This window comes from Aquarana catesbeiana, linkage group LG03 (genome assembly GCF_042186555.1).
Source record: "Aquarana catesbeiana isolate 2022-GZ linkage group LG03, ASM4218655v1, whole genome shotgun sequence".
Taxonomy (NCBI): domain Eukaryota; kingdom Metazoa; phylum Chordata; class Amphibia; order Anura; family Ranidae; genus Aquarana; species Aquarana catesbeiana.
The window spans coordinates 741,503,662-741,530,596 of NC_133326.1; the positions used below are offsets into that span (position 1 = coordinate 741,503,662).

Sequence of the window (26,935 nt, forward strand, 5' to 3'; positions counted from 1 at the left end):
TGTGGACAGTGGGAGGAGATCTTCCAGAGAATGTAGTTGAGACAGTGGGAGAAGAGCTTCCAGAGAATGTAGTGTGGACAGTGGGAGGAGAGCTTCCAGAGAATGTAGTGTGGACACTGGGGGGAGGCCTTCCAGAGAATGTAGTGTGGGCAGTGGAAGGAGACTTTCCAGAGAATCTAGTGTGGACAGTGGGGAGAGACCTTCCAGAGAATGTAGTGTGGACAATGGGGGGAGATCCTCCAGAGAATGTAGTGTGGACAGTGGGAGGAGATCTTCCAGATAATGTAGTGTGGACAGTGGGGGGAGATCTTCCAGAGAATGTAGTGTGGACAGTGGGAAGAGACCTTCCAGAGAATGTAGTGTTAACAGTGGGGGGAGATCTTCCAGAGAATGTAGTGTGGACAGTGGGAAGAGACCTTCCAGAGAATGTAGTGTGGTTGGTGGTGGGGGATCTTCCAGAGAATGTAGTGTGGACAGTGGGACTAGACCTTCCAGAGTATGTAGTGTGGACAGGTGGGGGGAGATCTTCCAGAGAATGTAGTGTGGACAGTGCGGGGAGACCTTCCAGAGTATGTAGTGTGGACAGTGGGAGGAGATCTTCCAGATAATGTAGTGTGGACAGTAGGGGGAGATCTTCCAGAGAATGTAGTGTGGACAGTGGGAAGAGACCTTCCAGAGAATGTAGTGTGAACAGTGGGGGGAGATCTTCCAGAGAATGTAGTGTGGACAGTGGGAGGAGATCTTCCAGAGAATGTAGTGTGGACAGTGGGAAGAGACCTTCCAGAGAATGTAGTGTGGACAGTGCGGGGAGACCTTCCAGAGAATGTAGTGTGGACAGTGGGAGGAGAGCTTCCAGAGAATGTAGTGTGGACAATGGGAGGAGAGGTTCCAGAGAAAGTAGTGTGGACAGTGGGAAGAGACCTTCCAGAGAATGTAGTGTGGACAGTGGGAGATCTTCCAGAGAATGTAGTGTGGACAGTGGGAGGAGATCTTCCAGAGAATGTAGTTGAGACAGTGGGAGAAGAGCTTCCAGAGAATGTAGTGTGGACAGTGGGAGGAGAGCTTCCAGAGAATGTAGTGTGGACACTGGGGGGAGGCCTTCCAGAGAATGTAGTGTGGGCAGTGGAAGGAGACTTTCCAGAGAATCTAGTGTGGACAGTGGGGAGAGACCTTCCAGAGAATGTAGTGTGGACAATGGGGGGAGATCCTCCAGAGAATGTAGTGTGGACAGTGGGAGGAGATCTTCCAGATAATGTAGTGTGGACAGTGGGGGGAGATCTTCCAGAGAATGTAGTGTGGACAGTGGGAAGAGACCTTCCAGAGAATGTAGTGTTAACAGTGGGGGGAGATCTTCCAGAGAATGTAGTGTGGACAGTGGGAAGAGACCTTCCAGAGAATGTAGTGTGGTTGGTGGTGGGGGATCTTCCAGAGAATGTAGTGTGGACAGTGGGACTAGACCTTCCAGAGTATGTAGTGTGGACAGGTGGGGGGAGATCTTCCAGAGAATGTAGTGTGGACAGTGCGGGGAGACCTTCCAGAGTATGTAGTGTGGACAGTGGGAGGAGATCTTCCAGATAATGTAGTGTGGACAGTAGGGGGAGATCTTCCAGAGAATGTAGTGTGGACAGTGGGAAGAGACCTTCCAGAGAATGTAGTGTGAACAGTGGGGGGAGATCTTCCAGAGAATGTAGTGTGGACAGTGGGAGGAGATCTTCCAGAGAATGTAGTGTGGACAGTGGGAAGAGACCTTCCAGAGAATGTAGTGTGGACAGTGCGGGGAGACCTTCCAGAGAATGTAGTGTGGACAGTGGGAGGAGAGCTTCCAGAGAATGTAGTGTGGACAATGGGAGGAGAGGTTCCAGAGAAAGTAGTGTGGACAGTGGGAAGAGACCTTCCAGAGAATGTAGTGTGGACAGTGGGAGATCTTCCAGAGAATGTAGTGTGGACAGTGGGAGGAGATCTTCCAGAGAATGTAGTTGAGACAGTGGGAGAAGAGCTTCCAGAGAATGTAGTGTGGACAGTGGGAGGAGAGCTTCCAGAGAATGTAGTGTGGACACTGGGGGGAGGCCTTCCAGAGAATGTAGTGTGGGCAGTGGAAGGAGACTTTCCAGAGAATCTAGTGTGGACAGTGGGGAGAGACCTTCCAGAGAATGTAGTGTGGACACTGGGGAAGATCTTCCAGAGAATGTAGTGTGGACAGTGGGGGGAGATCTTCCAGAGAATGTAGTGTGGACAGTGGGAGGAGATCTTCTAGAGAATGTAGTGTGGACACTGGGGAAGATCTTCCAGAGAATGTAGTGTGGACAGTGGGAGGAGATCTTCTAGAGAATAGTGTGACCAATGGGGGGGAGATCTTCCAGAGAACGTAGTGTGGACAGTGGGGGGAGATCTTCCAGAGAAAGTAGTGTGGATGGTGGGGGAGATTTTCCAGAGAATGTAGTGTTGACAGTGGGGGGTAGGGACGGGCTTTATGTTCGGGTCGAACATGAGTTCGACTTGAACATTGGCTGTTCGCCTGTTCGCCGACCAGCGAACAATTTGGGGTGTTCGCGGCAAATTCAAAAGCCGCGGAACACCCTTTAAAAGTCTATGGGAGAAATCAAAAGTGCTAATTTTAAAGGTTAATATGCAAGTTATTGTCATAAAAAGTGTTTGGGGACCCGGGTCCTGCCCCAGGGGACATGGATCAATGCAAAAAAAAGTTTTAAAAATGGCCGTTTTTTCGGGAGCAGTAATTTTAATACTGCTTAAAGTGAAACAATAAAAGTGTAATATTCCTTTGAATTTCATACCTGGGGGGTGTCTATAGTATGCCTGTAAAGGGGCGCATGTTTCCCGAGCTTAGAACAGTCTGACAGCAAAGGAAATGTCATTTTGCTGACAAAGACAATACCATGCATATAAGCCTTTAAAATTAGCACTTTTGATTTTTCATGTTCGTGTCCCATAGACTTTAACGATGTTCACGTGTTCGAACAAATTTTTTGCCTGTTCTGGTGCGAACCGAATGGGGGGGTGTTCGGCCCATCCCTAGTGGGGAGGGACCTTCCGGAGAATGTAGTGTGGACAGTGGGGGAGATCTTCTAGAGAATGTAGTGTGGACAGTGGGGGAGATCTTCTAGAGAATGTAGTGTGGACAGTGGGGGAGATCTTCTAGAGAATGTAGTGTTTACACTGGAGGGAGATCTACCAGAGAATGTAGTGTGCACAGTGGAGGGAGATCTACCAGAGAATGTAGTGTGGACAGTGGGGGAGATCTTCTAGAGAATGTAGTGTGGACAGTGGGGGGAGATCTTCTAGAGAATGTAGTGTGGACAGTGGGGGGAGATCTTCTAGAGAATGTAGTATGGACAGTGGGGGAGATCTTCTAGAAAATGTAGTGTGGACACTGGAGGGAGATCTACCAGAGAATGTAGTGTGCACAGTGGGGGAGATCTTCTACAGAATGTAGTGTTTACACTGGAGGGAGATCTACCAGAGAATGTAGTGTGCACAGTGGGAGGAGATCTTTTATAGAATGTAGTGTGGACAGTGGGAGGAGATCTTTTAAAGAATGTAGTGTGGACAGTGGGGGAGATTGTCCAGAGAATGTAGTGTGCACAGTGGGGGGAGATTGTCCAGAGAATGTAGTGTGGTCAGTGGAAGGAGATCTTCCAGAGTATGTAGTGTGGACAGTGGGGGGGGGGGGGATCTTCCAGAGTATGTAGTGTGGTCCATGGAGGGAGAGCTTTCAGAGAATTTAGAGTAGGTGGAGGGAGGAACTTCCAAAGAATTTGGTTTAGAGAGTTGCCAAAGAATAAAGTGTGGACACTGAGGGATAGATGCCATAGAATGTAATGTTCATGGTTGGTGCAGAACTTCCAGGGAATTCAGTGTGGAAGGTGAGGGGAAATTACCTGTGAAAGTAGATGGAATGTGAAGTGTTTGTGTGAAGGTAGTGCAAGAATGAACTCACGTGTGATGGTGACGATGAGGGTGATGATGATGAAGAGGAGGCAAATGCAAAGTGCTGACAAAAAACAGATCAGGCCAGAGAAGGGTTGGGGGATCCACCTGTTCATGATGACTCCTGAAAGAGAAAATTGCATTGGATTCTTTTGTCAGAATAAAAAGATAATATTTCTCTAAGCTAGGTGTAATTCTCTGTATCTGTTCTTATTCTGTATGTATGGACTCTGCACAGAATCACTTCTCTTGTCCTGTATGCTGGGTGTAATTCTCCATGTCTGTGGTGTTATGTATGGTGATTCATACCTCGGTAAGTTGAATGGTTTCCTTTGGGATTCTCATTGAGTGTTGGGTCTTCCTGGAGATGCTCTATGTCCTTATACCGTACTGACATGATCTGTAGAAGACGCCATTATAGACAGACAGATCCATATATAAAAGGACAGACATCGCATTCCTCCCTCTCTCACCTAGTCTTGGTGTTGTGGTATCTGTGTTGTAGTCTCGATGTTGCAGTCTCGGTGTTGTGGTCTTGGTGTTGTGGTCTCACCTTGTATTCTCAGGGTTCTGGTTAGGGATGAGCCGAACACCCCCGTTCGGTTCGCATCCAGAACATGCGAACAGGCAAAACACTTGTTCAAACACGCGAACACCGTTAAAGTCTATGGGACACGAACATGAATAATCAAAAGTGCTCATTTTAAAGGCTTATATGCATGGTATTGTCATAAAAAGTGTTTGGGGACCCGGGTCCTGCCCCAGGGGACATGGATCAATGCAAAAAAAAGTTTTAAAAACGGCCGTTTTCTCAGAGCAGTGATTTTAATAATGCTTAAAGTGAAACAATAAAAGTGTAATATTCCTTTATATTTCGTACCTGGGGGTGTCTATAGTATGCCTGTAAAGGGGCGCATGTTTCCTGTGTTTAGAACAGTCTGAGAGCAAAATGACATTTCTAAAGGAAAAAAAGTCATTTAAAACTACTCGTGGCTATAATGAATTGTCGGTCCGACAATACACATAAAAGATCATTGATAAAAATGACATGGAATTTCCCCACAGGGGAACACGAACCAAAATTAAAAAAAAAAAAAATGCGTGGGCGTCCCCTAAATTCCATACCAGGCCCTTCAGGTCTGGTATGGATATTAAGGGGAACCCCGTGCCAATTTTTTTAAAAAAATGGCGTGGTGGTCCCCCTAAATTCCATACCAGGCCCTTCAGGTCTGGTATGGTTATTAAGCGGAACCTCGCGTCAAAATTTAAAAAAAATGGCGTGGGGGTCACCCTCAAAATGGGTCTGCTATGGATTTTAAGGTGAACCCCATGCCAAAATTTAAATAAAAATGTCGTGGGGTCCCCCCAAAAATCCATACCAGACCCTTTTCCGAGCACGCAACCTGGCAGGCCGCAGGAAAAGAGGGGGACAAGAGAGCGCCCCCCTCCTGAACCGTACCAGGCCACATGCCCTCAACATTGGGAGGGTGCTTTGGGGTAGCCCCCCAAAGCACCTTGTCCCCATGTTGATGGGGACAAGGGCCTCATCCCCACAACCCTTGCCCAGTGATTGTGGGGGTCTGCGGGCGGGGGGCTTATCGGAATCTGGAAGCCCCCTTTAACAAGGGAACCCCCAGATCCAGCCCCCCGTGTGAATTAGTAATGGGGTACAAATGTACCCCTACCATTTCACAAAAAAAGTGTCAAAAAGGTTAAAAAACACAAGAGACTATTTTTGACAAGTCCTTTATTAATTTCTTCTTCTTTCCGCTTATTCTTCCATCTTCTTTCTTCTGGTCTTTCTTCTGTGTTCTTCATCTTCCTCCATCTTCTTCTTCTCCATCTTCTTCTTCTCCATCTTCTTCTTCCTCTGCTCTTCTCATCCTGCATCTTCCTCCGGCTTCTTCTCCACTCTGTCCGCACGATCCGCCTCAGTGGGAGTCTTCTGCCATGTGACGCTTCGGATCTTCTGATACTTCTTATATAACGGAGGGCGGGGCCATCCGGTGACCCCACCCTCCTCTGACGCACAGGGACTTTATGGGACTTCCCTATGGCTTTTCCCGTGTTGTCAGAGGGGGCGGGGTCACCCGGTTATGTAAATGGGTGACTCTGCCCCCTCTGACAACACGGTGAAAGCCATAGGGAAGTCCCCCCGAAGTCCCCGTGCGTCAGAGGAGGGCGGGGTCACCGGGTGGCCCCGTGCTGCATTATATAAGAAGTGTCAGAAGAACTGAAGCATCACACGGCGGAAGACTCCCACTGAGGCAGATCGTGCGGATGGAGCGGAGAAGAAGCAGGAGGAAGATGCGGGGCGAGAGCAGCAGAGGAAGAAGAAGATGGAGAAGAAAAAGAGGGAGAACAAGAAGATGGAGGAAGAAGAAGAACACTGAAGGAAGATCAGAAGAAAGAAGAAAGAAGAAGAAATTAATAAAGGACTTGTAAAAAAAGTCTCATGTTTTTTAACCTTTTTGACACTTTTTTTGTGAAATGGTAGGGGTACATTTGTACCCCATTACCAATTCACACAGGGGGTCCAGAATCTGGGGGTCCCCTTGTTAAAGGGGGCTTCCAGATTTCGATAAGCCCCCCACCCGCAGACCCCCACAACTACCAGGCAAGGGTTGTGGGGATGAGGCCCTTCTCCCCATCAACATGGGGACAAGGTGCTTTGGGGGGCTACCGCAAAGCACCCTCCCAATGTTGAGGGCATGTAGCCTGGTACAGTTCAGGAGGGGGGCACTCTCTCATCCCCCCCTCTTTTCCTGTGGCCTGCCAGGTTGCATGCTCAGATAAGGGTCTGGTATGGATTTTGAGGGGGACCCCCACGCCATTTTGTTTTAAAATTTTGGCACGGGGTTCCCCTTAATATCCATACCAGACCTGAAGGGCCTGGTATGGAATTTAGGGGGACTCCCCACATCATTTTTTTTTTAAACTTTTATGTGTATTGTCGGACCGGCATATTAACCCTAAAAATTAGCTCTTTTGATTTCTCCCATAGACAATTCACTATAGTCGACACCGCTATTACTTCATGACTTTTTTTTTCCTTTAGAAATTTCATTTTGCTGTCAGACTGTTCTAAACAGTCTTTAGCAGTCTATAGCACTTTTTATTTCTCCCATAGACTTTTAAAGGGTGTTCCGCGGCTTTCGAATTTGCCGCGAACACCCCAAATTGTTCGCTGTTCAGCAACTGGTGAACAGCCAATGTTCGAGTCGAACTCATGTTCCACCCGAACATAAAGCCCATCCCTAGTTCTGGTCTTGGTGTTGTGGTCTCAGTGTTGTAGTCTCGGTGTTGTAGTCTCAATGTTGTGGTCTTGATGTTGCAGTGTTGGTGCTGTGGTCTCAGTGTTGTGGTCTCGGTGTTGTTGTCTCAGTGTTGTGGTCTCACCTTGTAGACTTGGTGTTGTAGTTTCAGTGTTGTAGTCTTGGTGTTGTGGTCTCAGTATTGTGATCTCAGCTTGTAGTCTCGCTGTTGTAACCTCAGTGTTGCAGTCTCTGTGTTGTGCTCTCAGTGTCGTAGTCTCTGTGTTGTAGTCTTGGTGTTGTAGTCTCAGTGTTGTAGTCTCAGTGTGGTCTCAGTGTTGTGGTCTCACCTTGTAGTCTCTGTGTTATGGTCTCGGTATTGTAGTCTCTGTGTTGTAGTCTTGGTGTTGTAGTCTCAATGTTGTGGTCTCGGTGTTGTGATCGTGGTGTTATGATCTTGGTATTGTAGTCTCCGTGTTGTAGTCTCTGTGTTGTAGTCTCGGTTTTGTAGTCTCGGTGTTGTAGTCTCCGTGTTGTAGTCTCTGTGTTGTAGTCTCGGTTTTGTAGTCTCGGTGTTGTAGTCTCGGTGTTGTGGTCTCGGTGTTGTGATCGTGGTGTTATGATCTTGGTATTGTAGTCTCCGTGTTGTAGTCTCTGTGTTGTAGTCTCGGTGTTGTAGTCTCGGTTTTGTAGTCTCTGTGTTGTAGTCTCGGTGTTGTGATCTCGGTGTTGTAGTCTCAGTGTTGTCCTCTCAGTGTTTCTCTGTGGTTTGGAGCTAACTCTCCTTCTTTTATATCATTTTCTTCTTCCATACAGACCCGTCACCCCCTGACCTCACTACGTCCCAGACAGCTTTCTATTTCATCACTCCAGAGGAAATTGGAGAAGTTCAACAATAATTCTCAGAACTTCATCCAGTACAACAACAATAATAACTAGAAACTAGTACTAGAAATGCTATTGTCAAATTGAGACCTTTGGATTATTTTTCAGTAATTACATTTTAGTTAATTAGCTCTCCATAATAAAACAAACCACAAAATAAAATCCAGAAATAAATCCCATCTTCTATAATATACTCACTGGACACCGTCCTGGTAATATGAACTGTGCTCTTCTCCGGAATGAAGAACTCCTTCTTATGATGATGAATATGAGGAGGAAAGAGGAAATTGTTCTGATCCTTACATTGAATATACTGGATGATAAGACAAGCAAATCAGCATAGGTAATGAGCTTCATCCCAGAGTGGGTAGAGACAGAATACATTATCTATGAAATGACCAATAGGAGATATATTTTCAGTCCAGAAGCTTAACGGTTAATCATCTTTTTTTAAGCACTTTGCTATAAGTTGACACCGTTTTTGTGGCTTTCATCACTGATATCCATAGACATGGAAATCCAGGGGAAGTCTGAGGAAGGTTTCATTTCTCTATATCTGTGTTCATGGAGACATATCATGCACGATGGTCTACACACCTACTCATCACTGACATAAGATAAAAGTTTCCTTTTGTTTTTTAAATTCTTGACATTTTTTGTTGAGACTATAAAAGGACCCATTACAGCATGCAAACGGCACATGCTAATTTTTATTCAGCACTTTCTTTGGAACAAAGTCCACTTTTTCAAGGATGTACACAGTTCAAGTATATATTGTATGAAACAATAAACATACAGTATATCATATACAGTGCCTTGCAAAAGTATTCAACCCCCCCTTGGCATTTTTCGTGTTTTGTTGCCTCACAACCTGTAATTAACATGGATTGTTTGAGGATTTGCATCATTTAATTTACAGAACATGCCCACAACTTTGAAGATGTTTTTTCTTTTTTATTGTGAAGCAAACAACAAATAGGACAAAATAACAGAAAAAGTCAATGTGCATAACTATTCACCCCCCTAAAGTCAATACTTTGTAGAGCCACCTTTTGTGGCTATCACAGCTCCAAGTCGCTTTGGATAAGTCTCTATGATCTTGCCACATCTTACCACTGGGATTTCTGCCCATTCCTCCTTGCAAAACTGTTCCAGCTCCTTCAAGTTGGATGGTTTGTGCTTGTGAACAGCAATCTTAAAGTCTGACCACAGATTTTCTATTGGATTGAGGTCTGGGCTTTGACTAGGCCAACACATTTACATGTTTGCCCTAAAACCACTCAAGTGATGCTTTAGCAGTGTGTTTGAGGTCATTGTCCTGCTAGAAGGTGAACCTCCATCCTAGCCTTAAATCACAAACAGAGTGCTACAGGTTTTGGTCAAGAATATCCCTGTATTTAGCACCATCCATATTTCCATCAACTTTGACCAGTTTCCCAGTCCCGACTGCTGAAAAACATCCCAACAGCATGATGCTGCCACCACCATGTTTTACTGTGGGCATGGTGTTCTTTGGGTGATGTGATGTGTTGGGTTTGCACCAGACATAGCATTTTCTTTGATGGCCAAAAAGTTCAATTTTAGTCTCATCAGACCAGAGCACCTTCCTCCATACATTTTGTGAGTCTCCCACATGCCTTTTCTCAAACTCAAAATGTGCCATTTTGGGTTTTTTTGCTGAAAATAATGGCTTTCTTCTGGCCACTCTGCCATAAAGCCCAACTCTATGGAGCGTACAGCTTATTGTGGTCCTATGTACAGATACTCCAGTCTCTGCTGTGCAACTCTGCAGCTCCTCCAGGGTTACCTTAGGTCTCTGTGCTGCCTCTCTGATTAATGCCCTCCTTGCCCGGTCCATGAGTTTTGGTGTGCGGCCATCTCTTGGCAGGTTTGCTGTTGTGCCATGTTATTTCCATTTGGTTATGATAGATTTGATGGTGCTCCTAGGGATCATCAAAGATTTGAATATTTTTTTTATAACCTAACCCTGACTTGTACTTCTCAACATTGTCCCTTACTTGTTTGGAGAGTTCCTTGGTCTTCATGGCAGTCTTTGGTTAGTGGTGCCTCTTGCTTAGGTGTTGCAGCCTCTGGGGCCTTTCAAAAAGGTGTGTCTATGTAATGACAGATCACGTGACACTTAGATTGCACACAGGTGGACATCATTTCACTAATTATGTGACTTTTGAAGGTAATTGGTTGCACCAGAACTTTTTATGGGCTTCATAACAGAGGGGGTGAATACATACACACATGCCAATTATCAGTTTTTTGTTTCTGAAAAATAGTTTTATGTATATATTTTTCCAATTTTACTTCACCAACATAGACTATTGTGTTCCGATCCATCACATATAATTAAGATAAAAAAAAAACATTGAACTAAAGGCTGTAATGTAACAAAATAGGTAGAAAGCCAAGGGGAGTGAATACTTTTGCAAGGCACTGTAAGTAACATACGTACATGTGGCATCCCTCGCTGGGGAATCATCACCTCCATGTCCCCAGGTAGGTGCCTGGGTCATCATCAGTAGTATCCTGGTTCTTTACCCCTCAGCCTTGGAAGACTGGAATGATGGCATCACCAGTAGGATCCTGTTTTTTTTACCCCTCAGCCCTGGAAGAATGGAATGACGTCATCACCAGTAGGATCCTGGTTCTTTACTCCTCAGCCTTGGGAGAATGGAATGACAGTATCACCAGTAGGATTCTGCTTTTTTTTACCCCTCATCCTTGGAAGAATGGAATGATGACATCACATGTAGGATCCTGGGTCTTTACTCCCCAGCCTTGGAACAATAGAATGACATAATCACCCGTAGGATCCTGGTTCTTTATGCCTCAGCCTTGGTAGAATGGAATGGGGTCATCACCAGTAGAATCCAGGTTCTTTACTACTCAGCATTGGAAGAATGGAATAATATCATCAACAGTAGGATCCTGGTTCTTTACTCCTCGGCCTTGGAAAAATTGAATGACATCATCACTGGTGGGATCCTGGTTCTTTACTCCACAGCCTTGGAAGAATGGAATGACCTCCCTATCAATAGGATCCTGGTTCTTTACCCCTCAGTCTTGGAAGAATGGAATGACATCATCACCAGTAGGATTTTGGTTCATTACTTCTCATCCTTGGAAGAATAGAATAATATCATCACCAGTAGGATTGTCAGGACCTGGATCTAAACCTGCAACCTCTGCCATGTCTAGAAGTATCTCTTCTTGCTGAGATTCTCTTTTATCTATAAACCTCTTTTAGCTATTAACCTCTTGGATCCTATCCTCTATCTTTCAAGGACAATCATAGCCTGGTCTGGTAAATTCATTCTCTGAGAGCCTAGCCCTTCATATTAAATGGGTCCAAGGCCATTTCCAGAAGGGTTGATCGGCTTTAAAGTGTCTAAATATGGGTGAGATTCCATCAAACAATTATAAGCCAGGAAGAAACACGTTCGTTTCTCCAGCCACTATCAGTATTTATCATCTGAGGTTGCACAGATTCATAGGCCATCAGGTCATGGTGAAATCTTAGAAGTAGCACAATATTTTCTGATAAGAGTATCCAAACTGACTGCGATATAAACACAGTGTGCAATCCCTGCAACAGGTACCAGGGAAGAGTCAGAGCAAGGTAGGTTATGATGATAAATAACCATGGAATGGACTCACCCACCACTTCATGTGACTCAAATTCTGGCCCTACCTTATTAGTCTGTCTCCTCTGATTAGATGGAAATTGCCATACATAAGGGGACACAATTCTTAAATTGAAGTATTATAGCAAATCAGATTGTACTTGAGTGCAAGACAGAGCAAGCTGAATCTCCTCCCTCCTCCTCCCAGCTTTCTCCTCCCCATCCTCCCAGCTCTCTCCTCACCCTCCTCACAGCTCTCTCCTCCTCATCCTCCCAGCTCTCTCCTTTCCCTCCCCTTAAAACTTTCCTCTTCCCCCGCCTAGCTCTCTTCTCCCCCTCCACCCAGCTCTCTCCTCCTACCCCCCTCTCCTCCTAAGTTCAGCTCTCTCCTCCCCCTCTTTCTAGCTCTCTCCTTTTCCTCCTCCCAGCTGGCTCCTCCCCCTCCTCCCAGCTCTCATCTCTCCCCTCCTCCTAGCTCACTCCTCCCCTTCTCCCAGTGCTCTCCTCTTTCCAGGTCTCTTCTCCCACTCCTCTCAGCTCTCTCCTCCCCCCTTCAAAATCTCTCTTCTCTCACATCCTCCAATCTCAATCCTCCTTCTTCTCTAAGCTCTTTCCTCTTCTCACCAGCTCCCTCTTTACCTCTTCTTCCAACACTCTCCTTCCCATCCTCCCAGCTCTCAATTCCCCTCCTCCCAGCTCCCTCTTCACCTTACACTCTCCTCCCCTCCTCCCAGCTCCCTCTTCACCTCTTCTCCCAACACTCTCCTTCCCCTGCTCCAAGCTATCTCTTCACCTTTTCTCCCAACAGTCTCCTTCCCCTCCTCCCAGCTCTTAACTCCCCCTTCTCCCAGCTCCCTCTTCTCCCTACACTCTCCTTTCCTTCTTCCAGCTCCCTCTTCACCTTGTAATGAAACGTCCCACACTCCGCTTGAGTGCTTTCGTCATATACCGCTTCCTTCCAGTCTGGTTGCTCACCATGAACTGTTTATTAGAACAAGAATACAGTCTTATATACAGTAGAAGAGGGGGTTCCCCCTTCTGCTCATATTACTCTAACAATACAGCTGTAACCAGAAACATAAATTAATGAGGTAATTAACTAATCCCTTAAAGCAGCCGATGTGACTCTGTGCCCACCTGGCCATTGTTGTGATTAATCAGGATTTCACTACTGGTCAGACTTGTTGTCACTGAGCTTCACACAGTAGATTATACATTATCATAAGTATAAACACAGGGCACCTTCTCTCAATAGCAGGAGCTCCAGTAGGAGTCGGCCCGTCTCCTACATTGTACAGAGGCCAATGTGATCAGCTCTTTCAATTAACATGTTGAGTTCAGAATCAAACAAACCAAGAATAGTCTTTATATATATCCTGGGAGATTTTGTGGATAAATATTACTGTCCCATTTTAAGTAATCCAAGCCATATTTTGGGTGACTTAGACATAGGAGGTGCATGAGCAGCTGAAACAATGATTTCCCAACCTTTCCAAGGGATTCTGGGTTCCACTGGCCCTCCCGTCACACACCTTTTCTCCTACCACTCTCCTCTCCTCCTCCTAGCTCCCTCTTCAACTCCTTTCCCAACACTTTCCTCCCCTCATCCCAGCTCCCTCTTCACCTCTTCTCACAAGACACTCCTTTCCCTCCTCCCAGCTCTAAACTCCCCCTTCTCCCAGCTCCCTCTTTTCCCAACACTCTCCTCCCAGCTGTCAACTCCACGTTCTCCCAGCTCCCTCTTCTCCCTACTCTCTCCTTCCCTCCTCCCAGCTCCTTCTTCACCTCTTCTACCAACACTCTCCTCCCCTCCTCCCAGCTGTCAACTCCACGTTCTCCCAGCTCCCTCTTCTCTCTACTCTCTCCTTCCCTCTTCCCAGCTCCTTCTTCACCTCTTCTACCAACACTCTCCTCCCCTCCTCCCAGCTGTCAACTCCTCTATGACGGAGGGTTTGTGGAACTCAGTTTACCTTGGAGAGCTCTGGAAACTCTGTGTCCAGCTCCCCCTGCCCCCCCTATGTGTAAATCACCCTGTGTCTATTAGGGGCACAGGGTGACCGAGAACCCCACTATGATCTGTGCTAGTCGGACTCACTGTACAGCCACACTTGAATAGTGTATATATATTGTATATTGTCTCATTTTGTTGTGTACTCTTTGCTGTGATCGTTTGGGGTGTGGCTGTATTCCAATGTTCTGAATATAAACAAAAAAGTCAGTGCTACTACCCATACATCACATAGAAAGCAGAGAACCCAGGTGCTCGATCCACAGTCGCTGGCTGATTAGGGAAATGAGGAAAAGATGATCCGCACCCCGGTGATTGCTCTTAAGAAGTATAATATTTATTGACAGGCCACAGTGACCAAACGCACTTGGTCACTGTGGCTTGTCAATAAATATTATACTTCTTAAGAGCAATCACCGGAGTGTGGATCATCTTTTCCTCATTTCAATGTTCTACTGTGTCTGTCTGCCTTGGATATTATGAGATGTGTATGTAGATTAGCTCTGAGATTGGTGGGGGTGAATTCCTCCAACAGCTCTCCCTGCTGATAAGACTGTTTACTGATGAGAAGTTTGAATAAACCTGACCTTGCTGTGTGTCTATTGTTATTGGACAGTTTACCCCCCCCTGAATCCAAGGGTGGGGGGAGTGTCTCTGAGTTATATATCTGTTGTAACATGTGCTTAAATAAAGAGAGTTGCTGTTTTTCACCCTACACTGTGTTACGACTAGTGACTGGGTGGACTAAAGGGTCCTGGATAGTCCTGGTTTTGGACAAAGGAAGCATTTACGGCGGACATAGTCCTGTTGAGGATGAGGGTTTGTCACAACTGGTTGGCAGCAGTGGGATCGTGCTTCCTGGTTGTCAACACGTCCAAACCTCCACCTGGATCCAAGATCAGCATAGCAGACTTCGGTCACCCCAGCGGAGGTATGGATCTGGCATCAGAGTTCCCGGGGCTGCTGCAGATTATCCTTTCAGCATACACCAGGACTGTGTCTGAGGATGAATACCTGGAGCTCAGACAGTAGATTCGGGTAGGACTCTGGTTTAGAGCCCTCCAGGTGACTGGTTTGCAACAGGGTATGTGCTTTCCAACCCCAGAACAACAGGCCAATGAACAACGGGGGTTAGGGATGGAATTCCTAGGTGAGTGGCCCAAGGAGCAATGGTTGACTGAGTTAAACAGTCTTATCAACAGGCAGAGCTGTTTGAGGAATTTTCCCCCACCAATCTCACAGCTAATCTACATACACATCCCATAATATCCAAGGCAGACAGACACAATAGAACATTGGAATACAACCACACCCCAAACGACCCAGCAAAGAGTACACAACAAAATGAGACAATATACAATATAGCATCTGTGGAGTTACCAGAAACTTCTGCAACTGAAGCGCTGACAACTGGACAGGGGGCCAAGACCTCTGCTCCACACCTGCAGTGGTTCTGGAGACCCAGGGTGAGAAGGAGATGGTCACTTCCCAGCAGCAGATTAAGATCGAGGGGGAGAAGGGAGAGGAGGTGTTTGTCCTCCCTTCCCAAAAGTTGGCCAGGGTGGAGGAAGCGATCTTTCCTCCCCAGCAAAGATCCATGCACCTGGGAGACAGTACCAGAAACAAGTCATCCCAGCAGCCAGATGAGGGTAAGGGAGAGTGAGCAGCCGGCTCCCCTTCCCAGCAGCAGATGGCACCCAGAATGATGCCACCAACCCAGCAGGAGAGCTGGCATCAGGGCCAGACATAACTGAGCTCTGCCCAGCACCGGTAATCTCTTCGTTCTACGGACAGGAGATAGTGAATCTCTATCCCCAGACACCACTTATAGAGATTGGGGATTTGAGGGACTGTTCTGCTGAGGAAGAACAACCTGGTGAGCCTCCAGCAGAAGAGCTGGTATCAGGGCCAAACTTCAGTGAGCTTTGCCCAGCACCAATAGCAGCATCTGTGGAGTTACAAGAGACTCCTCCAGCTGAAGCGCTGCCCACTGGACAGAGGGTCCAAGACCTCTGCCCCCCACCTGCGGCAGTCCCAGGGGCCCATGGTGAAAGGGTGACGGTGACTCCCCAATGGTTAGCCGGAGTGGATGATGTGGGGTGCTCAGCTGAAGTGCTAACAAGGCAGGATGCTACTGGCTTCTACACACAACTGCAGCTTGAGCTGATATCGGTGGATGGGACTGCAGTCTCCACTCACAGCAACCCAGCAGAAGAGCTGACAACAGGGCTGAGTGCTGCAGGCCTCTGCCCTCAACAGTAGAGGGAGTTCCAGTGACACAACCCCAAAAATTGGTGTGGCACTGAGACAGGAGGATGTCAGCCATACTTTGCAAGCACTGGGGGATTTTCACCTACCAAAAGTGGATGGGACTTTGGTCTCCACTTGTATACCCCAGGGATGCTGGGCAGTCAGCCCGGATCCCCAACAGCATGATAGAGTGAGCCCAGTCACCCTGTCTTCTCTCCAGCAGCTGAAAGACTCCAGGGAGAAGGGCCAGTCCACTCCTCTTCCCAACGGCGGGCATGTTCTCTGAGAGGGGCAGAGGTGGCCTGGGTAAGTAATGCTCTGTTTGGGTCAATTTATTTGGGGTACTGTGTAGATACTGGCATTGGGGGACTGGAACTACTGACTAACTTCAGAGTCAACCCGCCTGGGGTCTCCTCTGGCGTTAGTCTCCTGCCGAAAGGGGAGATGTGTGATGGGAGTCACTTTGGGTGGGGGGTTTGTGGAATTCAGCTTACCTTGGAAAGCTCTGGAACAACTCATCAACAACTCAACAACACCACCTCCACCCAACAACCAATCAACACCCCATCCATCCAACACTCCCAACAACCCATTGACACCCCATCCATCCAACGCTCCCAGCAACTCATCAACACCCCATCCATCAAACACTCGCAACAACCTATCAGTAACAAGTCTATCCAACTCTCTTAACAACTCATCAATTCTGACGGACCTAGAAATGAAACATGTTCTAAATATTTCCAACAGAACCAATTCCTATCGGGAAACCCACTGGTCTGTATGCTGTTCCGACAGACCAAAAACGACGCATGCTCTGAAGCAAGTACGAGACGGAAGCTATTGGCTACTGGCTATTACACTGCCTTTTTATAGTCCCGTCGTATGTGTTGTACGTCACCGCATTCTGGACGGTCAGACTTTGGTGTGACCGTGTGTAGGCAAGACTGCTTGAGCGGAATTCCGTCGGAGTTCCACCAGAGAAACCTTCGGAGTTTATTCCGACGGCAAAACCGGTCGTGTGTACAGGGCATTAGAATTGCTGATACCCACAAAGTAAAATGTAACTTTTTTATTGTTTTTGATACAATTTCCTCCAGGGCAGTGCCCTGTCCCCATTCCGTTTGTTTGACAATCTCTTATTATCTCTAATTATTTTTAACATTTGGCTCCTATTGAGCATTGGGGTTTGGATTGAGCTCCTGAACTTTAGTAATGTTCGCTGAACCTATCTCAAACCAAACCTACTGTAGATACATTCGGCTCATCGATAGCCATCAGCCCTTCATCCACCAGACTCTGCCAAAAACAACTTCAGCAGCCTGTCCCACCAAACACTCCCAACAACCTCTAAGCACTCTGTCCACTCAACACTTCCAACAACCTCTAAGCACTCTGTCCATCCAATACTCCCAACAACCTATAAGCACTCTGTCCATCTAACACTTCCAACAAACTCTAAGCACTCTGTCCATCCAATACTCCCAACAACCTCTAAGCACTCTGTCCATCTAACACTTCTAACAACCTCTAAGCACTCTGTCCATCCAATACTCCCAACAACCTCTAAGCACTCTGTCCATCCAATACTCCCAACAACCTATCAGCACCCTGTTCATTCAACATTTCCAACAACCCATCAGCACTCTATCCACTCAACACTCCCAACAACCTATCATCACCCTGCCCCACCCAACACACCCAACAATCTATTATCACTCTGTCCATCCAACACTCCCAACAACCTATCATTACCTTGTCCCACCCAACACTCCCAACAACCTATCATCACCCTGTTCCACCCAATACTCCCAACAATCTATCAGCACTCTGTCCACCCAGCACTCCCAACAACCTAGCAGCACCCTGTCCACTCAACACTCCCAACAAACCCATTAGCACTCTGTCCACCCAACGTTCCCAACAACCTATCAGCACCCTGTTCATTCAACATTTCCAACAACCCATCAGCACTCTATCCACCCAACACTCCCAACAATCTATCAGCACTCTATCCACTTAACACTCCCAACACCCTATAAGCACTCTATCCACCCAACACTCCCAACAATCTATCAGCACTCTACCCACCCAACACTCCCAACAACCTATTATCATATAGCAGCACCCTGTCCATCCAACAGTCCCAGCAATGTATCATCACTCTGTCTATACTCAACACTTCCAACAACCTATCAGCACCCTGTCCATCCAATACTACCAACAACCTAACAGCACTCTGTCCATCCAACACTAGCAACAATATATCATCACCCTGTCCCACCCAACACTCCCAACAACCTATCAGCACTCTATCCACCCAACACTCCAAACAACCTATCAGCACTCTATCCACCCAACACTCCCAACAACCTATCAGCACTGCACCCAACACTGCAAACAATTAACGTGGCAAACTCTTACAGAAAGGAAATAATAAAGCAGTCCTAAGAGAAGTAATGAAATAAACTCCCAGGGATCAATCAATTACCCATCACTCCCCAGAGAGATACCAGACTGGCCCTGTACCTGAAAATAGAACCAAACCCCAAAGACACATCCAAAGCCCTACTGAGTAGATGCCCTTATCCTAAAAATTGAATGGAGGTGGCACATATAAGCCCAGGGAGATCAGACTGGATCAGAAGTGGCACCAGGGAGCCATGGGGATGAGCTCAGGATGTTCTGGGAAATGACAGTTTGGTGAGTAAATGTTCTGATTCCTGGAATTAAATAAACTTACTGTTATCTTTCCTGATCTCACCTCTCTATAGTATACACATACATACACATTCATTTTCTGATAGCCTTAAGTGTGGCAGTTACAACACTTCAGTTCCGGTCTGCTTAAAGCCTGGGGAGAAAGTATACCAGGTGCAGTTTTTTCTTTCAGTCCCAGTCATAATGAATGTAACGAAACGTCCCACACTCCGCTTGAGTGCTTTCGTCATATACTGCTTCCTCCCAGTCTGAATATACAGGTAGATATCAGATATTCCAACCGCTGACAACCCCAAACAAGGCAATACTTGTTTGGTTGCTGAACATGAACTGTTTTATTTGAGATGACACACAAATATATACAGCAGGCTGACAATACAAACTATAACCAGAAACCTAATTAACATGAGCCAGTTATCTAATCATTTACCCAGACTTGGTGACTCAGAGATATGACCTTTCAGGGTAGACTTGCCGTCTCCTCACTCATAACTTACAATACACATAAGTAGAAACACATCCCCCAATAGTTTGCTAGGAGACAAAGGTGTGTCAATGAGCATAATAAACTATTGGGTGAAAGATCTCATTAATAAGCATTCCTTTCACATACATCTGTCCCCTGAGTCCCAAGCTGGCAGAGACCATCATGGCCTCCTTAATCATGTCCTTTTGCATTACATAACAGAATATCTTCCTAAATGCTTGTAGCTTCCTCAAATGCCAGGGCCCATAGTCGGTAGGCAAGAGGCTAGCATTCATTCCCCTCCAAAAGCCTCTGTCCCGGGTGAGTCTGTCACATTTCTCCCCCATCAGAGGTCGACTAACAAGGTCCCAGACCTCCACCTGGTCTGGACATGTGTTAGTCGGGCAGAGTGAACGCACATAGTCTGTCCGTTTGATCTCCATTCTTGGCTGCAAGGAATAGTTGACCTCAGTAGGTGTGGGGCAGAGGTCATTTACTCTCTGTCTGGCTGCCAGCGCTTCAGCTGGATGGATTTTAACATTCCAGGGGTCGGTCCGCTGCTGGGCAGAGGGGCCGTTTGCCCCAGCTTCCTGAAGCTGTAGAGACAATGTAGGTGCTAGGCAGAGGCCAGCGGCGCTCTGCCCTGTTGCCTGTGTTTCAGCTGGGAGTAGAAGCTTTACTACATCAGCTTGTAGCTGGAGAGAAGGGCCAACTGCCCCGGCTCCCTGGAACTCCACAGTTGTTGCCGTTGTTGTGCAGAGGTTGGTAGCACTCTGCCCTGTTGCCAGCACTTCTGCTGGGGACTCCACATCCTCCACTCTGGCTAACTGTTGGGACAGGAGGCTGGCTTCCTCCACTCCCAAACTGTGTAGCTGCCATTGGGGAGGTGAGCCGGCTGCTTCCTTTTCTGTTCCCTCATCTAAATGCTGTTATGACATGTCTGTGGTACTGTCTCCCAGGTGCACGGATCATTGCTGGGGAGAAAAGACCGCTTCCTCCAACCTCGCTGACTGTTTGGGAGGGATGACGAACACCTCCACTCCCTTCTCCCCCTGTATCCTGATCTGCTGCTGGGAAGTGACCACCTGAGCCGCCTGAGCCGCCTGAGCCTCCAGAACTGCCATAGATGTGGGGATTATCAAATCCCCTTCTCTGCAACTGGTGTCAGGGTATAGAGGTTCACCATCTCCTATCCATGGAACCCAGAAGATGCTATCGGTGCTGGACAGAGCACTGCCCCGTTGTCAGCACTTTAGGTTTGGGGATGGCAATCTCCAGATTTTCCACTGCTGTTTCTCTGGCATGCTGCTGGACAGGCACATTCCTCCATCCATCCTCATCTTGTGTAGAAACAGGTTTGTCAAGGTCAGTCAGCACTTGCTGCAACCACCTTAAGACCTCTGTGTCAATAGCTGCGGGGGCAAGTTGGCAAAGCACACTGTTACTATGCCACCTTGCCAACTCTTCAGCCAGGATTTCAGAGCTATCTGCTGGTATTTCCTGATAGTACTAGGCAAAGGGAGCCCATTCCTGGCACTGAGCGGAGTCTAGCAGCCGTCTGTAGGCGATATCCAGCTCCCATTCCTGAATAGCCAGAAACTCTATATCTTCCAATGCCCAGTGCACTTCCGATACGTTCAGTATCTTTTCTCTGAAATCCATGATTTCATCCAACCGCCACTCCAAATAACTCCCAAAGTTATGGTCCCCTGTCAACTTCACATACAACAGTCCCAGGCCACCATAGCCAAAGCCTTCTGTTGGGCTGTCATCCACTATCCAAGGGCATGCTTGGGATACATGCCACCGGAGGGCTCTGTAGCTCTCACCCAGCCGCATATCTGCCCAGACCAGCCTGCTTAATTCAGCTGTCTGCTCCTTGGGTGGTTTTTCTTCCAAAAACAGCACCTGCAAACCATAGTGCGGCTAGTACCTTTCATGGATGGAGGGGAGAACTTTTCCCTGGTGGTGCTGCTCATGGGCTAGTGTTTCCTTCCAGAGTTTGCAGCAGATAGAATCAAACCATCCAAGCAGGACCTGCTCTGATACTGGTCCTCTGTGCTGTATCTGCATCTCTCGCAACCTCCTTCCAAATTCCTCTTCCATTGTGGCTGGTATCTGTACCTCTCCTCTCCTCTCCTACTATCCAGACCTTAGATCCAGGCGGAGGTTTGGATGTCCCAGACTGCAGGAAGCATCCCACCAATGTAACGAAACATCCAACCGTCCGCTTGAGTGCTTTCATCATATACCGCCTTCCCCCCAGTTTGAATATAGATATCAGATATTCCAACTGCTGACATACCCCAAACAAGGCAATACTCGTTTGGTTGCTGAAAATAACCTGATTTATTTGAGATGACACCTAAATATAAGTATATATATACTAGACTGACTTTATATATATATATATGTATATATATATATATCAAATACACTGCCACTAACTAAAAAAATTAACTGATTTATTTGAGATGACACCTAAATATAAGTATATATATACTAGACTGACTTTATATATATATGTATATATATATATATATATATCAAATACACTGCCACTAACTAAATAACCTGCCTGCTTAATCTAAATCACACTATCTCTCCAACCACGCCAACAACACTACACAGGGCCGCTGTGTAGGCAGTCTTATATAGTCTGGGACTTAATCCCCCTGAGCCATGATTGGCCAAAGGCACCCTGCCTTTGGCCAATTATGGCTCTCTTAGCAGAGGGGGCTGGGATTGGCCAACGCATGCAGGTCAATGGGCAATTTGGCCAATCATCATACAGCAATGCACTGCAATATCGCAGTGCATTATGGGGCGTTCCACGGCACTTGAATTTGCTGCAAACGTCCCATAATGTTCAAGTCGAACTTATGTTTGACCCGAACATCAAGCTCATCCCTAGTAGAAACAATCCCCCAATAGTTTGATAGGAGACAAAGGTGTGTTAATGAGCACAATAAGCTATTGGGTGAAAGACCCGGGCTTTCCATACCTCATTAATCAGCATTCCTTTCACATATATCTGTCCACTGAGTCCCAAGCTGGCACAGACCATCATGGCCTTCTTAATAATGTCCTTTTGCATTACATAACAGAATATCTTCCTAAATGCCTGTAGCTTCCTCAAATGTCAGGGCCCGTAGTCGGTAGGTAAGAGGCTAGCATTCAGTCCCCTCCAAAAGCCTCTGTCCTGGGTGAGTCTGTCACAATGGACATTCAGGACAATTGTAGCTCATCTGCATTGGTCCAGGTGAGGATGGTCTACAAAATGGAGCCAGAAGTCCAGAAAGGACAAAATACAGTAATGTCAGGGAAGGAGCCACCATTTAGGAGGTCAAGGAAAACCCCTTTTCTGATTTTTTATGCCGTGAATGAGCCAAGGTTTGGCCAAATATCAAATTTTGCTATCTTCAGTCTAAAAAGTTTAACTCTGTACTGAGAATTCCAAGCACAGCCCAAAAGTGTCCAAACACACCCATATTCAGGAAAACCACTCCCATTCTCATATAATTCCTTCCTTTTTAGGGTCCAAGGTTGGGTCAATGCTTTGATGATTTTCATAATAATGATCTCTTGCCCCAAAATACATATTTCATGTCTCATTTTGGAGCGTATAATTACCTGTTACATCATCAGATAAAATTAGATTCACAGATGCCTCCATCCTTTTATTTTAGTAATTACCTTGGAAGCTATGAAGAGAGGAAAACCATTACAGTATACACGTACTATACACACATCCCTTTTATGCTGATCACCTGGATAGATCACATTCTACAGTCTCTCAGTGAATCCCATTATGAATTATGCTTTTTGAAAGTTTGTTCACCTTTCGTAATTTGTACCCTCCACTCTTCAATGCTGCCCCAGCTCACCTCTCATGTCCTTTATGTAGGTTTTGATGTTAATCCATTTCTCCATCATCCTGGAATCTAAAGGAGGAAAACATCCATATGGTGGGGAGACCAAACCCCTGTCATGTAGAGTTTCCACTCAGAGGTCCATCTTACCAACCTGGGACAGATTCTCCACTCTGCAGTCCACTCCTAGACTCAGGTTCCTCAGCTTCCCCTCCATGTTCTGCTCTGTCTGATGCACCCTCTGACCAGCCGGAGACAAACAACCAGAATTTATTCCAGTGTATGAGTGATAGTGAGGAGGACCCTGAAATTGCTTTCACCCTGGATCCCCCATCTATCACTCATGGGAGAGCTTCCAGTGAATGTAGTATGGATAATGGGGGGGGGGATCTTCCAGAGAATGTAGTGTGGACAGTGAGGGGAGATCTTCCAGAGAATGTAGTTTGGAGAATGTAGTGTGAACAACTTGGGGAGATCGTCCAGAGATTGTAGTGTGGACAGTGAGTGGAGATCTTCCAGAGAATGTAGTGTGGAGAATGTAGTGTGAACAGTTTGGGGAGATCGTCCAGAGATTGTAATGTGGACAGTGAGTAGAGATCTTCCAGTGAATGTAGTGTGACCAGTGGGGGTAGATCTTCCAGAGAATGTAGTGTGGACAGTGGGGGCAGATTTCCCAGTGAATGTAGTGTGGATATTGGTGGGAGATCTTCCAGAGAATGTAGTGTGGATAGTGGTGGGAGATCCTCCAGAGAATGTAGTGTGGACATGGGGGGAGAGCTTCCAGTGAATGTAGTGTGGATAGTGGTGGGAGATCTTCCAGAGAATGTAGTGTGGACATGGGGGGAGAGCTTCCAGTGAATGTAGTGTGGATAGTGGTGGGAGATCTTCCAGAGAATGTAGTGTGGATAGTGGTGGGAGATCTTCCAGAGAATGTAGTGTGGATGGTGGTGGGAGAGCTTCCAGAGAATGTAGTGTGGACAGTGGGTGGAGATCTACCAGAGCACTTAGTGTGGATGGAGTAGGAAGATATTCCAGAGAATGTAGTGTGGATGGTGGGGGAGATCTTCCAGAGAATGTAGTGTGGACAGTGGGGGGGGATCTCCCAGAGAATGTAGCGTGGACAGTGGAAGAAGAAAAGAAAACCTGAACGGCCGCACACCGCTGAAGGCATCTTTATTGTAGTGATAAAATCCAATACAGTAATCTCATATACAAAAGGGACAGGGACAAGCAGCTAACGCGTTTCACACCAGACCATGGTGCTTAATCATAGCTAGATCTCCCAGATCTCCCAGAGAATGTAGTGTGGATAGTGGGGGAGATCTTCCAGAGAATGTAGAGTGGATGGTGGGGGGATCTCCCATAGAATGTAGTGTGGACACGGAGGGAGGACTTCCAGAGAATGTAGTGTGGACAGTGGGTGGAGATCTTCCTAAGAATGTAGTGTGGACAGTGATGGGATATCTTCCAGAGAATGAGATGCGTAAGGTGAAAGAGCTGCCAGAGAGTGTAGCGAGCATGGTGGTGGCAGAGTTACTTGTGAGTTACTCTCAGAGCATGTAGTATGGATGGTGGCGGGGAGTTACTTGTGATAAGTGTGGATGGAAAGTGAGGAGTGTGTGTGTGTGTGGAGGGATAGGAAGAGTGAACTCACGTGTGATGGTGACAATGAGGATGATGATGATGATGATGAAGTGGAGGAGAGTGCAAAGTGCTGACATGAAGTACAGCAAGCCAGAAGAGGGTTGGGGGTCCACCTGTTCATGATGATTTCTGAAATGAAAAATTGCATTGAATCCCATTCTAGGAACAAAACAATGACATTACTTTTTGTTAGGTGTAATTCTCAGTATCTGTTCTTATTCTGTATGTATGAACTCTGCACAGAATCACTTCTCTTGTCCTGTATGTTGGGTGTAATTCTCGGTATCTGTGGTGTTATGTATGGTGATTCATACCTCGGTAAATTGAATGGTTTCCTATGGGACTCTTGCTGAGTGTTGTGTCCTGTAGAAGACTCCATTATAGACAGACAGATTCATAGATAACAGACATATTATTCCTCTCTTTCCATCTCACCTTGTAGTCTCTGTGTCCTCAGTGTCTCTCTGTGATTTGGAGCTCTCAATATAAAAGTTCCTTGTTTTAAATCACTTTCTTCTCCCAAACGTCCTGTCACCCCCTGACTTCACTAGTCCCAGTCAGCTCTCAATTTCATCAGTTTGGAGGAAATAGGAGAAGTTCTACAAAAATTCCTTAGAACTTTCGAGAGGTCACACCATACATCACAACAACAGTATAAAGAAACAATATAATCCTTCTCCAGCAGGCCAGCGACTGGCCTCTAAGCTGAACACAACAGAAAGATGGATGTAATACATATAAATAAGAAATGCAAAACCCATTGACATTAAATAATCACCATCCCATCCTGCCAATTCTTCAGAAAAAGGTGACAACTGTGATGGGGTAACAAAGACCTCAAAAGGCACCCCATCTTTCCTCTCAGGCACAAAAGGCTGATGACAGAGATGGATTTATTTGCTTTGGTTTAAACATCTATTTTGTCCCAAGTCCCAATTGAATTTCTGGGATTTGAACCGAATACGACCAGTAGCAGTTCCGGGGCGCAGTGCCAGACTGGAGGAGATGACAGGCTCTTTTTATCCTGACTTCTGGTAAGCCTTTATACCAAGGAATAGGTCATGAGGTGATATGGTGGAGGTTCATCACTTTCAAGGTCTACTATTGAATTCAGCTTTTGCACCACTGTTTACCACACGCTTTGGCTCAGGATTTAGCCCCTGGGACATGCATCCTCTCTGCTGCACACGAGCTGGATATTGCATATGATACATCCCTACTTCATTTCACCTGAACGTTTTATTTTATTTTATATTGCTTTTTATACTTCACTTGTACAGGACTTAGTGGCACTATCTGTGCAAATCTCTACATTGTATTATCAGTTGCATTGTACAATAGCACTGAGTCCACTTTAGGATTCAGATTCCCCAATGCTGTATTGCTGCGGTCCCCAGGGGGACAGGTGGACTGGATTGGTATAACAGCAAGGGGAATCTATAGACAATGAAAAGCTTCTGTCTGACTTCTTCTGTCGGACATTCCGCTCGTGTGTACCCGGCTTAAGGGAAGTCCAAGGAAGGTTTCACTTCTGTCTACCGGTGTCCCTGGATAGATATTATAAGATATATGATAAAACATGGAGAGATATATGGGGTATTCACTGTGAGATTTGGTGGTCCAGATCACTAATTAGAAGCCAGACATATATTTTATTCTTTATTTTCTCCAAAAGTCAAAAAAGCAGCTTATCTTCAGCATAACTCAAACAGAAACAGTCAATAAACTCTGATACAAAACAAAGCCTCGGCTCACTGCCAGCATAGCCTTGTCCCACAATACAAAACAAAGCCTCGGCTCACTGCCAGCATAGCCTTGTCCCACAATACAAAACAAAGCCTCGGCTCACTGCCAGCATAGCCTTGTCCCACAATACAAAACAAAGCCTCGGCTCACTGCCAGCATAGCCTTGTCCCACAATACAAAACAAAGCCTCGGCTCACTGCCAGCATAGCCTTGTCCCACAAAAGGACTGGACAGCTCAGCAATGTCTCAGCAAACAAGCAGCCTCCGGCACACAGTGTCCACCTCCACACAACACCTCATTGACTTGCTGGCCTACTTCCTGCCCTTTATAGAGCTCTCCCAATGGTGGGCTTGTAATTGGGGCCTGGGGTGCCTTATGAGTGGCCATGGTGGGTATCCGGGCCAACCCCACTTACCACACTGGACTCCAGGGCTGACATGACTCTGCAGCCATTCTACACTTCCCTTTGTGAGGATGGTGGCTGGAGACTGCACCATTTCACCCTCCT

General features: G+C 46.5%; 2 protein-coding genes across 2 annotated transcripts in view; one reads left to right on the forward strand and one right to left on the reverse strand.

The window, feature by feature from the left end:
* The window catches only part of LOC141133872 (asialoglycoprotein receptor 1-like), a 48,850-nt gene extending 40,251 nt beyond the window's left edge, over positions 1-8,599 (reverse strand). The window contains exons 1-3 of the mRNA XM_073623459.1: positions 8,283-8,599; positions 4,255-4,345; positions 3,956-4,069 (exon numbers count right to left, since the gene is read on the reverse strand). Coding sequence (XP_073479560.1) covers positions 3,956-4,069; positions 4,255-4,345; positions 8,283-8,468 — 391 coding nt within the window. The 5' untranslated portion in view covers positions 8,469-8,599. The remainder of the gene's footprint in view (positions 1-3,955; positions 4,070-4,254; positions 4,346-8,282) is intronic.
* Positions 1-26,935, forward strand: part of LOC141133875 (NACHT, LRR and PYD domains-containing protein 12-like) — a 981,044-nt gene that overhangs the window by 348,607 nt on the left and 605,502 nt on the right. The gene's annotated exons all lie outside the window — the stretch shown is intronic.